This window comes from Talpa occidentalis, unplaced genomic scaffold, assembly GCF_014898055.3.
Source record: "Talpa occidentalis isolate TD23 unplaced genomic scaffold, MPIMG_talOcc4v2.1 talOcc4.5, whole genome shotgun sequence".
NCBI classification, from domain to species: Eukaryota; Metazoa; Chordata; class Mammalia; order Eulipotyphla; family Talpidae; genus Talpa; species Talpa occidentalis.
In genome coordinates, this window is record NW_023604861.1 from 112320229 (window position 1) to 112337799 (window position 17571).

Sequence of the window (17571 nt, forward strand, 5' to 3'; positions counted from 1 at the left end):
AAGTCTGTAGTTTAAATTCTTCAGGATCAGATTATATCGTAGATTTTCTTTACACATGGTGTTAGGTACATATTAAGTGACAGCTATAACTTTCCTTTCTTACCTCTGGGATTCTCAAGGACACAGCTTTAGCTTTTTTTTTCTAATTTGTGTTATTTTTATATTTATTTTTAAGAATATATACCTTTAAGTTACAGTGTGACCAAATATCTGAACAAAAGATATGTCTTTAAATTATAATGTAACCAAATATCTGGCTAACCTTCTAACATTCTTTCGTATATTGTATTTTAAAAATTATATCTGTTGGCCAAGTTTTGAGAATTTGAGGCAGGAAACTTTAAGAAGGCATGGGAGAGAGATGTTATTTTAGGTGTGATTAGACTGGGAGGATATATTTACTCATTTGTTTATTTTAGGGGTACCCCACTCCCTTATGAGGATGGCTGAGATAAAATACATTTACCAAAAATAAGGGCCAGCAATTAATATTTAAAATCATCAGTAACACCAGAGGAGATAGTAGAAGATTTTGGAGATTTGAAGGGAGAATTGGACAGAATATGAATTTGTTTTTAAATTTCAGGCAATGTTTAGTGATCTTAATAAGCTTAGTCTTTGTGTTTTGGCTTAAAAAGGATGCCGTGTTATGCAATTTGCAGCAACATGGATGGCGCTGGAAGGGATCATGCTCAGCGAAATAAGCCAAAAAGAAAAAGAAAAATACCGGATGGTCTCACTCATAGCAGGAATCTAGAAAACTTAAATAAGGGACCAGGAAAATGAATAACTATAAGAAAGTGAAAATCAAAATCAACAAAAAACTATGAACCAGAGACACTTTTAGGCGGGCGGGGGCGGGAGGGGAGGGATTGGGGTCAGAATGGGGGGCTGCAATTGTATGGGGAATATAACAATAAAATTTATAAAAAAAAAAAAAAAAAAAAAAAAAAAAAAGGATGCCGTGTTATTATCCAATTAACATTTAAGTGCTCTAATTTGCACTTTTGCTTTTTTGTGAAAATACTGATGACTGTTAGTGTGACTCTTTTACAAAGACATTGAAAATTGTGAGATATCTGTATCTGAGTTGTACTGGTTCTACCTGTGTTTCAGTTGAAATGTCCACCAAATGTGATTTGCTATTTGCATAATTTTGAGTAATAAGCATTTCTTGAACACATTTTCACACTTTTTTTAACCAGCACTCCATTACTATATTCCAAACATGAACATAAGTTTGTTTTCATCCATGTTAAGGAAAAAACAGATACCTGTATTACAGTGAATGAGGCAAAAAAACATGAGAAACTAGGAAGTCTGGAATCAATTAAGTAAAGTGTGTAAGCAAAAAGACAGCAGACATGGAAAATAATCATATCAAAATAACTCATTTTATAGGAATGGAAGCCTGCAGGGCCTCCCCTGGTGGCACAGGCGGTTGAGTGCAGCACTGTGAAGCTGTCCGCAGCCTCTGCAGCACTGGTTCCATCCTGGCTGGCCGGTGAGGGTCCCACATGGCGTGGCAGATCTCTCCTGTCTCGCCCACTGCTCCCCTCAGCAGTGTGTTTCAGTCAGTCTGCCTGTTCTGTTCCCTGCTCTGTCTCTGGTGAATCCTCTCACCCTCCCACGCATCTGGCCTGTACCCCATTTCAATAAATAAATCTTAAAAAAAAAAAGGAGCAAGAAATGAAAACCTGCAGAATACATGATGAATAAGAAATTAAATTAATATATAAAATTTTACTTTTATTTAGTATATTTGATTTTCAAACAGTAGATTATATAGGAAAGACTATTCTTAGTCTTTATATGATTATGGGTGATATCTCTTAATTGGTATTTACTTTCATCCTTTTCATGCTGTGTATTTTAATTAACCTTAGAATAAGATCTGAAAATACAAAGATGAGGAATTACCTGAGCAACTGTACAGAGTTGAGTAATAGTACTTGTGGGTTGCTTAGAAGGGACAGTTCTACCAAATTGTTTTGCTGTGAAAATAGGCACAGGTGTATCTCAAACAAATTTCAGTGGTGTAGCCTTAGAGAGTAAAAATGTTATGTATAAAAAGCCCAGTTTCTTTGCAAGGGAATTAGAAGATCATTTTTGTCTTCAGGGCTTTGAGAAGTCTGTACTTGCATTCAGTTCTATCGTAAATCAGCTTTACCTGAATAAAAAAGTAATACAATAATAAAAAGGTAAGTAAAAGAGAAGCATTTTCTTGAAAAAAAAAAAAATTACAAACTTGAGTCCAAACAAAGACCTGGCTCTTTTTAGTGCTTTGTCTTTTAAGGTATGGGAGGACATAAGATGATTTGAAGTATTAATCTTTCACCCCAAAACTCCTTATGTATCCTCAAGGAGTTTAAAAACCTAAATGATGTTGAATTTTCTTCCTCATGGATGAATTATATCTTTTACTATATACTGCTTATCTGAGTGAATCCTATTTGTTTAGTTTCTGATGGATCAAACCAGATAACTTGATAGTGAATGTTCCTCCCTATACCAATAACTTGTTTTTATGTTTCTCCAGCAACCCCTGTTTTGAGTATTCCTCAAATCATTACAGTGTCTTAGATTCAGATCTGAGGAAATACAAAGTAGGCCATCATGCCCAATATGCTCACCTCTAGGAACAAAATTACTTATTAATTGACCTTCAGGAACAACTTTCAAGAGCTCCAAAACTTGATTATTGAGAAAACCAGTGAAAAGATGCCTGGGAGGTGAGAAGTTGGGAGAGGATAGGTATCTAAGAGAAAGCCTACTGGCTCTAAAGTCCAGAAACCAACTTTCTCTTACTCTTTTTTTTTTTTTTTTTTTATTTGTTTATTTGTTTGTTTTGTTTATTTGTACATGCACGGGGTACAGTCAGAAGCGCGGGAGGGTGAGAGAATTCACCAGAGCCAGAGCGGGGAGCAGAGCAGACAGAAGGACCGAAGTACACTGCTGAGGGGAGCAGCGGGCGGCAGGAGAGGTCTGCGCGCCATGTGGGACCCTCCTCTGGTGGCCGGGGAGCAGCCGGGGATCGAACTGGCGCTGCAGGGGCTGCGGGCAGCTTCTCAACCCAGCGCTCAACCGCTGCGCCACTGGGGAGGCCCAACTTTCTCTTACTCTTAATTAAGTCTTGATTTCAGAGGGTCATGGTCAAATTTTATTTAAGTCTTTTGTCATCTTAACCTACAGGTAAAATGAACAGAGTATTTATTATCTTTAACTTCTTTATAGTGAGTTAAAGTTAGTAGCCCTTAAAACACTTTCAGAAAACTGTAAGTATTATGTAAATGTGGGAGACTCATATTAATTTCTTTGGATTATCTGAAATAACCTTGAGAAAATAGTGCCCACTAGTATACAAAGTAAAGAATTCTATGACCATTTTCTTTTCTTCATAGAAGGAGCTAATTTGACAAAATTATCAGGCAAACAGGATACAGACAGGTGCCATTGCATTCAGCTATTTTCCCTTTTGTGAGAGCCTTGAGTTAAATGTTTCTCTGAGCAGCTAATCCATGGCACCACAGCTTTGTTCTGGTAGTGGCATCTGGCACTAGAGTGATTTAACCGAGTCTGAGGTTTGCTCTTTTCTGAATTAGCTCTCTAGGCAGCTTTTTGTGTCTCTGACATGACCACATGCTGCTGCTGTTTTTCCTGCCTTCTAGCACCACATGTGAGGCTGAGGCATTCTGACACCTGCCATTTGGAACCTTTACTTGCTGAAAAATGTCAAGATTTTCAGACAAGATGAGGACAGATATAACTGGTCATTCTTCCTTTCTCAGGAATAGACTGAGGACATTTGTTCATAGATGGGTGAATTGCTGGAGTGGTACAGTCCTGTTAGTTGTTTTTTTTTTTTTTTTTTTCTATGAAGATCTATCTCTATCTATCTATCTATCTATCTATCTATCTATCTATCTATCTATCTATCTATCTGTCTGTCTATCTATCTATTTATACAAGCATTGGGTATAGTCAGAAGTGCGGGAGAGTGAGAGAATTCACCAGAGCCAGAATGAGGAACAGAACAGGTAGACCGGCGAAATACACTGCTGAGGGGAGCAGCAGGCACGGCAGAAGAGGTCTGTGCGCCATGTGGGACCCTCACCGGTGGGCAGCCAGGGGTCGAACCAGCACTGCAGATGCTGCAGGCAGCCTCGCAGCCCAGCACTCAACTGCTGCACCACCAGGGGAGGCCCAGTCCTGTTAGTTTTAAAAGGACTACACAGGTTTTATGTCAATGATTTGGATGTGGCTTTTTATGTGTTCTTTCTCTCCTTTATACCTATTTTGTGTGAAACCAATTTGCTATGATGCTGTTTGTATAAGCAAAGGTTTAGTTTTAGGTTATTACTTTGCATTTCTCTGGATAAGTGGTAAGGGTTGGGTCCCCTCCATCATCGTTTTTAGTAAGACTCTCACTAGGAAATTGCAGAGGATTCATCAGAGAGAGTGGGGAACAGAATAGGCAAATTGACTGAAATACACTGTTGATGGGAGCATCGGGGGAGTCAGGAGAGGTCTGTGCCATGTGGGTCACCTCCCTGGCTGGGGATCAAACTCATGCTGCAGTGGCTGTGGATAGCTTCATTGTGCTGTGTCTTAACCTCTTGTGCCACTAGGGAGGCCCCATCTTTAGGCAGATTCTTAAGTGACTTTAGGTGGTACAGTACAAATGGGAGAATGAATATTGGCCACCAGGCTTTTTCTGGTAGTGTAATTGATGAAGACTAGTAGAAATATAAACTCTATCTCCAGCAATTGTAAGGCAATGAGGACTAATGGCTTTTATATTATCAACAGGAACCTTGAATTAGAATATAAATATGTGAAAACTTTAGAGTGGGAACCCTGGTAGTTCTTCAGTAAACTAAGCTAATTTCTTTAGGTCCTAGGTCAACTTGAATTATATAAAGAAAGATCCTTGTAGACTTGAATGGATTTTCTTCATCTTTTAAATGGATTCTTCCTGTTGTTACAGTTTTTCCAGAGAATTAAAGAATGTGTGTTTCAGGTGATAATTATAAAACAGTGTTCATATAAGCCTCTTTATCTTGTGATTTGCTTTTTCATAATAATCATCATGGAATAAACATGTAGTATCTTGGGTTTCAATTGAAAAACGAATAATCTTTCTATTACTTCTACCAGAATCAGAAATAACCTATATATTTTTAAAGTATATTTTGTGTATTTGTAAGCTATATTCCTAGCCAAGATTTGAACTTTAGCCACCATTTGAGTCCTCCTAATTTAAAGTCCAATAGGTTTTTCAATAAAGAGAGGGCTATATTGGTGTATGAATTATTTTTAAAATGCCCTGAGTAAAATGACTAATAAAGTTAAATAAAAATATCAGAATTTCAGGGAATCTGTTTCTCTATAATCTCTTCCATGGTATATACATTTATCTTTGTTCCCATTAATTATGAGAATGAATACATAGTCATTATATCTTAAACATGGTGTCAGAAGCTATCACACTGACCATCGGTTCTGAAAATACTGACTCAGAAAGCCCATGTTCCTCAGTGCCAGCAGTCATCACCCAGTGTTCCCAAGTGATAGCCCAGGCCCTGCTGCAGCTAAGTTTATTCATTCGATTTTGTATTAAAGCTAGTTAACTGAAAATTCTCTTTTTCTCCTAAAAGTGGTAAATATATTTAGGGTGATTATTATGACAGGCTTTGCTAAAAGAAAACAAAAATAGAAAAAGCAGACACTACAAATAACATTTATTTATTGCTTATGCAGATAGGAAGCCACTAAGCTTTCCCATTTTTTTCAAGGGTTTGGTATTTCTTTGGAATTTTTGATGCTTTAGAACTGTATTTTTGGGCCTCCCTGGTGGCACAGCAGGTTGAGCGCCATGCTTTGAAGCTGTCCGCAGCTTCTGCAGTGCGGGTTCAATTCCCAGCTGGCCAGGGAGAAACCCACATGGCGCAGCAGACCTCTCGTGCTTCGCCCACTGCTCCCCTCAGTAGTGTCTGCGGTCCGTCTGCCTGTTCTGCTCCTCGCTCTGTCTCTGGTGAATTCTCTCACCTTCCCATGCCTCTGACTGTACCCCAGTTCTTGAATTAATAAATAAATCTTTTAAAAAAAATACTATTTTTCAAAGTGTTGTTCCAGACTTCATCAAAATTTAAAACTTTTGTTTCAAAAAGCAGTAACATAGTGAAAAGACAAGTCCAAAATTTGGGAGGAAATATGCAAATGATGTATCTGATAATAGACTTAGTTTGAATGCATAAACACTTAAAATTCAGTAAGAAGGTGGCAAATAATTACAATGGGCGAAAGATTTGTATATTTCACTGAAGATCAGAAAAGGCCAATAAATGCATAGAATAAATCCCCAGCATAATTACTGATTAATGAAATGATATTAAACTACAATTGATACCACTTTATAACCCAAATGATAGTTGTAGTCAAAAAGATAGGCAGTAACACATACTTTAAAAGAAATGAACCAATGGGAGGCTTTATTCATTGCGCCCAGGCAGAATCTTAAAAATTGGTCAGAAATTTATACCCCAGTGTTTCTATTTCTGGCAATCTAGCCAAGAAAAATGAAGCATATGTCCACAAAGAGATTGTACATGTTTATAGCAGCATTCATAATGCCAGAAAACTAGAACACCCCCAAAGTTCATCAGTTGGTGAATGGATAAACTGATAAACTAGAACAATGGAGTATTATTCAGCAATAAAAAGAAAGTACTAATGCTACAATATAGATGAATCTTAAAAAATTATGCTGAATAAAGATGCCAGATATGAGAACACATATTTTATGATTCCATCTATATAAAATGTCCAAAAAAACAAATATATGGAAAAAGAAAGTGGAATAGTGGCTACCTGGATCTGAAAGTGGGAATGAGGACAGCATATAGGCACAAAGGATCTTTTGGGGATTAAAAAAAAAAGTCCTGTAATTGGATTTTGGTGATGGTTATACAACGATTACTAAAAGCCATGGAAGTCTATGTACTTGAGATGGGTGAATTTTATACGATGTAAATTATACTCAGTAAAGCCTTAGAACAAAGAGTACTTTCAGGACCAGCAACATCAGCATCACCCAACAACTTGTTAGAAATGCAAATCCTTGCCCAAGTGAAGCAAAAACTCTGGGACTGGGGCCTAGCTATCTGTATTTTATCATCCGCCAACAGATTCTGATACAGGACCAAGAATTAAGGAAGGTTAAATGGGGGATGTGGGTAGTTGTAGGTACAGTTGATGTACATTCACGGCACCTTGTCCCTGTAACTGTAGGAAAGGTTCAAATTAAGAATTGTTAGAGAAGAGCTAAAGAAAATTACAGGGCAATGGGAATAAAAATAAACTGGTCTTTTATGTTCTTGATATGTCCCCATGAGAAACTTTGTGATTGTGATGTTTGTGAACCACATGTTAGTAAATTCCTGTCTTCTTTTAGGCTTGCTGTTACTTAACGAACATAGCATAAACAGGTTCATTTGCCATAACGACAGTGGAAGTTTAGATCCTTGAAAGGAATTGTTTCTCCTAAATATTTACACAGTGTAATATAGCAGAGCCAGAAATGTGCAGTGATCCCAAAAAAGTAAAGATCTGACTATAGATAGAGACCTAAATGGGGCAGGCAGCTGAACTGAGCAAGTTATTCTCTCTCTCCATCTGTTCAGTATACTTTTAAAACCATGATTAGAAGAGGGTTGATGTAGAATAGTCATTATTTTTTTTTTTTGGTTTTGCTGTTTTATTTTTTTCCAGCATTATTGGGAGGCCAAGAGAAATTCTCAACATTGAGGCTGCCCCAGAAAAGGGATTGGGTATTCAAACTGGAGGCTGATGGTTGATAAATGTGTTAGATGAAATTTGTAGGTAGGTTCTCCCTTACTGGAAGGTGATGATTTTTGCTGAGGTGTAAGTTCTCCTCAGAAGAAAATAGAGGTTGTGGTGGCGGAGGAATAACACACATAAGAGAACAAAGGAAGAGTGGGAAACTGTAAACTGATGTGTGTCATTTGTCAGTGTACTTCACTGAGAAATTGTCAACAGTGATATTTAGATAACTATTTCGGAAAACCATTATTATTTCCAGAACTTTGTTGAGCTGAGGGTTAAGAAGACCTGGGTTACTATTTGCTGGAAAATTATAACTCAGCTTCTCTCTTTTCAATTATTATTGCTTTTCATAGTCTCATTGTCTTTCTCTTTTTGTTGTTCATTCAAAAAAGCTTTCAATAATTAGTATTATATTGAACACTTATTACTAGTAAAATATTAGATTATTATATCTTCTAACTTGGTAATTATCACTTTGACTTCTATTATTGTGTAGATGGATAATAAAAGAATAAAATATTTTGCAATAAGTTTCTTAAAATCTTTTGCCCCTAAATTCCTTGTATTTATCAGTGGATAAACTCCCCTACATGTATTTAATCTAAAAAAATGTATTTAATCTAAAAAAAAAATGAGGGGTAGCAAAGAGTAAATAAAACAAGTCTTTTCTTTGGTCAGAAAACTCTGGACAGTTCCCTGTGAAATTCTCAGATTTGTATCTAATAGAATTGCAGTTGAGCAAGAATGAATGAATACAGATGAACTGTTATTATATGAGTAAATATAAATTGAGTACAAAGAAAGATGACAGTTTTAGAGTTAACTGAAGGGTCAGGAGAAACAGTTTTGGGTGTGTGTGGCATGGCAGGTGAGTTGACAGTGTATTCTTTAAAACAATACATTTCAGAATATTGACCAAAGGACATTTCACTTGTAAAGTTGGATCAGTAGTTATTCCATGCCCTCTTGTTTTTGTCTTGATAGTAGTAGCATGGAATGTTTATAGTCATTCTGCAAAGAACTACTTACACAGTTATCCTCTCTTCAAGTCTGCTTTTCTGGTCGTGGAGTTAGCAGGACTCTTGTCCTTTTTCCTATTCTGTATGCCTTGTGGTTGCTCCTATTGCTGTTTTTTCCTGTTTCTTCCTTTGGTGGTCTGATGTAGAAACTGACAACTTCACAGTTTAAATGTAGATGGGGAAAGAAGAAATAAAGGTAGGACTTTTCAAAGGAAAGCAGAAGAAAGTGAAGACAAGGGAGGGAGGGAATAATAGTGGAAGATAGTGGAGACTGACAGTTTCTGCTGGCGCCATTCTTTGTTAGAATTTGCTTCCACCTCATGGAGGAACTCACCCTCTAAATAGGAGACAGGCTCTCCATCTTCTTTGTCCTTCAGTTTGTTGATTTGCTTTCCCCTATGAGGGCATTTGAAGACATCATTGATTTTGTCATGTCTATCATGCAATGGTCCACTGACAGCGGTAAATGATTTAAATATAATATTTGACACATTGTGGCAGCTCAGCATCACTGTGAACATAAACCTAAAATGCTAAATAAATAGTAGAACCAGATTTTCATGTTGAGTACTAATGGTTTGTTTATGGCACAGAAGGATAGGTAACTGGTGCTCTGAGGAACCCCAAACTCCAAATTAAAGTTCTGTTTGTTAGTTCGTAATTTGGGTTTGACCTATTTTAGGTTTCTGTTATGGCTACAAAGTGTTATTTTAATCTGATGTGGTATGGTGCACTGGAGGAAAAAAACCATGGGAATTCTGTGTTGTTGAAATGGTGCTCTAGGGGTATGATGTGATAGGCTGTCAGTCAGCAAGTACACTCAGAGCTTTTGTTTGTAGACGTTTTAAGAACCCCAGGGTGGTTGTGGGGCCTCTGTATCATAAAAGAACCATCACTCCCCTTGTTTTCCTTGGAAAACAGTCATCTTTTCAAAGATAGCTTAGAATTTTTAACTGATAATTTAGGAATTGCTTCTAACTAGGTCTTCCACCAGATGGTGCTAATGTTACATACCTAATGGTACTTTCTTTTGGTGCCATCGAAATCTTGAGGTTGTGTATTTTTTCTTTTTCTACTTCACTGTAATTTTGCCTCTAGCGTTTTTTTCACAAGTGCGCCTTTCTTGGCACATGCCGTAGTGTCACTTCACATCTTTCTGTTGTGGACAGTGAGCTGATTATGCTCTGGTGATAAAGGATACTTGGGGACTGAATTCAGAGGAAAAGAACTAAGTAATATTTATATAATATGAATTTAAAAATTTCTTATAAAAATTTTTATCATTCGTTTCTTATCTAATCTATGTTTACAAATTGAGAACTAATTCTTGGCTTTTCTGCTAAGCCACCTTTTAGGTTATAACAATATCATGAAAAATTGTTTGAGATATTCTATATTCTGTGTTTGGAGGTTACCACTAGCAAATGGCATGTTTACTCAGATTTAAGTTCAAAATAACCCTAATAACCATAAAGGAAGTTTTGGTCAAAAATTGCTGACCATTATGTGGTATTAGATTTTCTGGCCAATTAACAAATGATAATTTTAAATTTAAGTTTTAACTTTTACTGGATGTAGGTGAGTACATAATTATTATGGGAAAAAAATCAAGAAATGCAAGAATGCAAAAGGAATAACTCATTTAAGTATTTTTGATGTTATATTACATAAACCTGATTTTTCTTGTTGCATATATATATATTTAAAACATCAAAGTTGTTCTCACATCATACTTTTGTAACCATCTTTTTCACTTGATGCTTTATAACTTTTAATGACTGTATAACTACTTTGAGATTTCCTGAAGTGATAATTCATCACTAGATCCAGGGATTTAAGTTTACTTTGATACTTTCTTAGAAATAAGACTTATCCATTAAACATTAAATCTGAGAGTCCCTTTTATTCAGGGTGGTTTGGTTTTGGACTCATCTCCTACCCCAACATACAAATAACTATCCTTTCATGCTTCTGAATAGGTTATCTTATATGTAGAACAAAGAATTAAGATTTGATTGTTTACCATTTTTAGCACTTTCTATTTTTTGCTAAGAAACTTAGGTCAAGACAATTACTCTTAATTTATATGAGCATTTCTCTAAAAATTTGGAGTGGTTTTTAAAGAAATTATTTTTAAAACTAGTAAAATGAGCTGTGTGTTTAGCATGGTAGCTATTGAGTATATATTTTTTGGTGGACAGAAATGTTCTGTGAAATGGAACACTTATAAAATAGACACCTGCATTTTTTGCAAAGAGGAAGAACGAAAAGAAAGCTGCTAGATATTGATAAAATTTGAAGAATTCTAAGTATACTTTTATGACTAATTAGTTTTTGATACTGTACTTAAATAACTGCATTTTCATTTAATTTCTACATTTGAATAAGATATTCCCATTAATATAAGAAAGCATATGATTTATTTTGAAATAAGAAAAAATGCTGTTTTTATATTTGAGAATTGGGGAGAAGGGGAAGACTAACATAGACTTCACGTCACCTTACAAATGAATGTGAAAACTATTAACTCAATAACTGGAAAAAAATAAAACCACTTAGTTTTCCAGTCTCATGAAAATAATCTATTCCCCTCTCCATTCCCCATTTCAATTTTGTGAAAGAAATTGTCATTCTCTTACTGTCAGAATGAATAGTTACTGGAAGAAAACTACTTGCAAATCTCAATTTAAAAGATTTTCCTAAATAGTTTGTTTTGGGAAAGAGACTTTTAAACTCTAGAAATAAATCCTGTAATTTAAACATATTTTTTAAAAACATCTTGATAATGGTCAGATTTTTCGACATCTTTGAATTTTACTTGAAATAACAAAATTTGGTTTTTTAAGTTTTTATAAATTTCTTAAAAATTAAAAATAAATGTGGTCATGTCACTTGCCTTTTAGGTTATGCATATGTCTTTTTTTTTAATATATTTAATTGTATTTTTTTTAATATAGACCCTAAAATATTGCTGCTGAATTAGATAAAATGTTTAGAAATTTCAAAGGTAATTCCAGAGAATTGACTATTGTCTTGACATAATCTGGGAACTTCTGTAATGTCTTTCATACATTTAAAGCTTGACTAACCCATGTCTTTTTAGATATTTGTCTAAACTAGCAATTTGAAGGAACTACAGAGTATTGTAATAATCTTGAAACCTAGTTCAGTTACAAATGTCAGTTAAATTCCCCCTAAATAATAAGTTCTGCCCAAATCTTGTCTGCTTTGTGGTAAGATAAATAAAATCATCAAATTGCTAAGATTATGAACTTAATTTGTTTATACCTGATAGGAATTTGTGTTGTGAAATGCAACCCTTATTAAATAGATACCTGCATTTTTTGCAAAGATAATTTTGCTTTTCTCAAAACATATTAGAGATAATTGGAATACTTTTTCAATAGTTGGTTTGGTTTTGTTTTTTCCAAAAAAGTTCATTTTTTTCTGCTTAATGCCTTATCCTTGAACTCCAAAAAGGGAGGAAAAAGGGTGAGAGAAGACATGATGACTTTTGTTCTTAGTACCTTCTCCTGGAAAAAATCATCACCACTCTCAGCTTGATTTGTTTCATTCTTGCCACATATGCTTATTAGGTTCTTGTATATTTTATATTGAAGTGATACATATTGAGTTTTTTCTGTTCATTTAGATTATTTAAGCATTCTGATGTGTGCTTAGTCCTTAATTGTTTATTGGACCCATGCTATCTAATAACTAGTGCACATAAAATTTACTACATTTTGTATTGATTTAATATTAATGTTAATCTAAAATCTTTGGGTGCAGTATGTCACATCTGTTTTGTATTCCTCTGTTTAAAAGAAGTGGCAGTATGGTATTTGGAGGAATATTTATTATCTGAGTGTTTTTCTTTGCAATAGTTTCCCTCAGTCTATTGAGAATTATAACTTCTAAGAGACAGTGAATCATCCAGCAAATTCTCAGGTACCTGACTGCTTAAGGCCACAGTTAATTGGAATTTTTATTTATCATTTAAATGCCCTCTGCTTAAATACTGGAAATTTTAGAAGCTTCTGGAAATGATAGAAAATAAATTTGTGGTGAGATCTTTAAAAACATTCTGTTTTCTTAATAATAGGCCAAGTCTTCACTTCCTGGATACTTTGGTTTTTTGGAAAGAAGTTTTTTAGACTAAGTGTTAATTTGTATTTGAAACCAAATTTTCCATGGATACTAACTGAATATTCTCATCCTGTGTTGGTGTTTCTTAACCTTTTGGGGGATCATGGATTTCTTTAAGCAATCAAAGAAAACTGTAACTCCTTTTCCTAGGGAAAAAAACATAAACAAACATTTTGCATATAGTTTTAATTAATGCCTGCCCAGAATCCAAGGGCTCTAGGTTAAGAAGTGCTGCTATAATGGAATTGAGAATCTAATACATTGGTTTTTGACATCATATTATATCATACTAAGAATTTTCTTCTTTACTTGAGTCTTTATTTGACATTATGGTTTCTCCTTGACCATTATATAAATAGAAGATGAGGATAATACAAATCTTATTTTTGAGGAAAAGTGCAGTTACCTTTAAATTTTAACCAGTCCTGAAATTGTAGAACATATTTGACCTTCTATATGCTTTATATTCTACCTTAGATATATAAGAAACAAAATTCACTTTACCTTTTGATCAAAAGTGAAGGGAAGTAATAAGTTTAAGAGAATGGTTCTTAAATAGATTTTGCGTTTGTTGTTTAGCAAAAAACAATATATAATGAGTTTTCATTTTAATGAGAAACTGTGAAGCTATTCCAAGGTTACTTGTGCTTATGCTGGCAATCATGGAGGTTAGAGTTAAAACCAGTGCAGATACCTATTAGCTATATCACCGTAGTTACATCATGTATCTGTGGAAAAATGCCGCACCCCCAATATTAAATGGGATAAGCCTGTAAGATGCTTGGTTTTATACGTTGTATATAAAATGCACTCATTTACCTCTCAGTGTATCATGTTGGTGTTGATGGAGGATTAGATTGAACAGTCTTGCTTTTCAGTTGCAGTATCCATTTTTTACATTATGAAATTTAGGATAGATTGTAAAATATATATATAAAGATCTTCATTTTCTCCAGAATAATCTTCTCGAGTTCTAGTGGTTTACAGTTGTTAAACTTCAATGAAGTGTTCTTCAAAGACAAGGGATAGCAAACTGACTTCTCACATTTTATTTATTGGTGTTCAGTCGTTAGAATGGGGAGAATGGGGTGATGTAATAAAAGTTATCCACTATACTTGTCTGATAAATGAAGGTATAGAGAAGCAGAGAAAGGGAGAGATTGCTAAGAGTGGATTAAAAATCAAGCACTAAAATGATTTTGCTTTTGAATCTTGGCATCTAGGTCATCAAATGGTAGAGAGGGTTAGGTATATTGAATACATAGGTAGATGATATTTCTTTGCATATTACATCATAAAGAAGCTTCTAACTTAAAAATATTTCAGCCTGTACAAATGACAACCATCATACAAACATCAGCTGTATGAGGGTGTTCCTATTATGGTTTTAAAGTATTTGGAGTCAAAGTAAAGAGAACAAACATAAGTGTGATGCTTTGATTAAATACATGGTGAAATACTTAAAAACCTACCTGAAGTGAAAGTCTAGTTCACTAAAAGGATTTTTGATCTTCCTGAAAAGTTGAATAATATCCCATCTGATCCTTTTCCTTTTCACATTGTGGTGGTTAATTATATTCAGGTTATATTAATGGCAGTGTTCATGGAAATGGTTTTTGTTTCTATCCACTTATTCACATATTCACAGGTGTTATTATGTGCTTTCCAAGATGCTTTCGAATGATTAATTCAAATGGGAGTCATACATATCAGTCCATAATGGATTATAAACGTTAGAAAAGCTAGTATTTCCTGACAATTTGAAATTGGCGTCATGGTGGGGGAAGTATCCATTGCAGTCATCTATAAACTCTCTCTTATTACTACTGATAGAGAAAAGAACTTAATAAATTCATTATGGTTTTGATCCTGTGTATTTCCTATGTGAAAAAAAAACTGCTTATTTTATGTTAATGAAGGTTAAATGTTATAGGTATCATTGAGATCAAGAAAACACTTTGTCCTGCTACTTTTTTTCCTGCAATGCCTAGTTTCCCTCATTTATTTTTATCCAGGCAAAAGGTTTGAAAAATGAATCCCTCCTTTTCTTTTTCCTCAGTATTGTCAGTGAAGCAGGAGCATCAATCTATAGTGTCAGTCCTGAAGCTAACAAGGAGATGCCAGGACTGGACCCTAATTTGAGAAGTGCAGGTAAGAAATTATGGACCATTCCAAAATCACATGATTTTGATATTTTGGACTTATTTTTATAGCAAACTAAGTGTTCAAGTATATGAGGAAATTTGAAAGATATGATACATGTATAAGAATTGGCATGTTAGAAAGTGATTGACTGGAATAATAATTGGAATTAAGGAAAATAAGAGGAAGAATATTGTTTATAGAGAGAACACTGTATAACATTCTGGAGTGTAGTAAAATACCCAAAATATCTTATTTTTTTTAAAGACTTGTACAGTTTATTTATTTATTTATTATTTATTTATTTAAAAGATTCATTTATTTATTTATTTATTTATATAAGCACTGGGTACAGTCAGAAGCGTGGGAGGGTGAGAGAATTCACCAGAGCAGGGAGCAGAACAGGCAGACTGTCGAAGTACACTGCTGAGGGGAGCAGCGGGTGGTAGGAGAGGTCTGCGCACCATGTGGGACCTTCGCTGGCTGGCCGGGGATCAAACCGGTGCTGCAGAGGCTGTGGGCAGCTTTGCAGCCCAGTGCTCAAGTGCTGCGCCAACAGGGGAGGCGTGAGACATTTGTTATTATCTCCACTTTATAGATGAGGAAACCAAGGCTTATGTGGCCACATAGTGTATACATAATATTTGTATATCTAGCTCCTATAACAAAAGGATACTATAAAAAAAATCAAATCTAGACATTCCTAAGGTGGCTGTATATGCTAACAGGGTGTTTCAATTAATTGGTGAAGGAGTTGGCAATTCTTCAGACTTCCCACTGCTGTTTCCTCTTCCATGTGAGTAGGTTCCTATCACAATATTATAGATGAGAGACAAGATTGCAACATTCCAACAGGACAGGAAATAATAAAAGAGGAATTGTTATGGGATCCTCTTACTCTGATGTCAAAGTCTGTCTGAGTCTAGTTTGTGGTTCACTGCAGGTGTGCCTGCCTCCTGTGTCAGCCCACTTCCATGTGGCAATGACTGTGCTTGATCACATCAACTCAAAATATCTACCTACACATTTTGAGTCTTCAAGTTTGGTCTTATAGGCATATAATGAAAGAATCTCTGTATCTCCGGTCTTGGTTTCTTTGGGCCTACTTCCATTTCAATTCCTATTTTCTGACTGGAAGTATTTCTTTTCCTAGTAACTGATGCCAATCACATCAATCCAGTGATGTCATTGTATCAGAATATAACACAACCTCAGTATTAATATGGGTATTAAAAGGACAAAAATGACATTCCTTATTACATATTCTTGATTAGCATATTAGATTATTGAAAAACTAAGGTTGTATGATTTTATACACACACACACACACATATGCTTATATTCCCCCATAAGAAATACAGTGTACATGAGAGATATGTAGATTAATAGATAGATGATGTAATAATATTTATTATAGAATCTGGTTTTAAATGGAAGATATATTATACCTTTTATTCCTTTACTCCCTTCTGAAATCTCTATTAAAGTGATAGTCATGTGATAGAGTAAAGGCATAAACTCATAGGATAAAGTGAATGGAAGAATGGAAGAAGAATAATAGCAACAATAGTTTTGAAGCTGGAAAGTAGGTGGCTGGGTAATAAGTGCTATAGCCAACTTAAGGAAGTTGAATTGTAGCTTTGTAGAAAACATTGTAGAAAACAGAGAACTAACCTGAAATAGATCATGGTGCCTCTGTAAGGTTCAGGAAATCAAGTACCCTTGGAGTATTTTGGGAGGACTGAAGGTGGATCTAAAATAAGCGATTGATAGAAAGTCTGCTTTAAAAAATGTTAGACCAAGATAAACATAGAACACAATATCGTCTTGCAGTTCCACTTCTAGGTATGTACTGAAAAGGAATTGAAAACAGGTACTCAAACAAATACTTGTTTTTCAGTATAGTCAGAGTTGTATAACCTTTTCTGCTAATTTTAGAATGTTTTCATCACCCCAAATAGAAGCCCCTTGTCCTTTAGCATTCTATTCCCCTTCATTTATTTCCCCCTACTGCTGAAAACACTAATCTACTTTCTGTCTACATAGATTGACTATACTGACTGTTTCAAATAAATGGAATCATATAATATGTGGCCTTTGGGACTAGGTTTTTGATTTTGCTTGTTTTCAAGGCTCATCCATGCTCTAGTATGTATCAGCACTTCATTCCTTTTATTTTTTTTTTTTTTAAAGATTTATTTATTTATTTATTTATACAAGCACTGGGTACAGTCAGAAACGCGGGAGGGTGAGAGAATTCACCAGAGCCAGAGCGGGGAGCAGAGCAGGCAGAAGGACTGAGTACACTGCTGAGGGGAGCAGCGGGCGGCAGGAGAGGTCTGCGCGCCATGTGGGACCTTCCTCCAGTGGCCTGGAAGCAGCTGGTGATCGAACCGGTGCTGCAGAGTCTGCGGGCAGC

General features: G+C 35.2%; 1 protein-coding gene across 2 annotated transcripts in view; it reads left to right on the forward strand.

The window, feature by feature from the left end:
* LOC119259348 (S1 RNA-binding domain-containing protein 1) overlaps nucleotides 1-17571 on the forward strand; it is a 170136-nt gene that overhangs the window by 82539 nt on the left and 70026 nt on the right. For both annotated transcript variants that reach the window (XM_037528130.2, XM_037528129.2), the window contains one exon: nucleotides 15070-15161. In XM_037528130.2, coding sequence (XP_037384027.1) covers nucleotides 15070-15161 — 92 coding nt within the window. The remainder of the gene's footprint in view (nucleotides 1-15069; nucleotides 15162-17571) is intronic.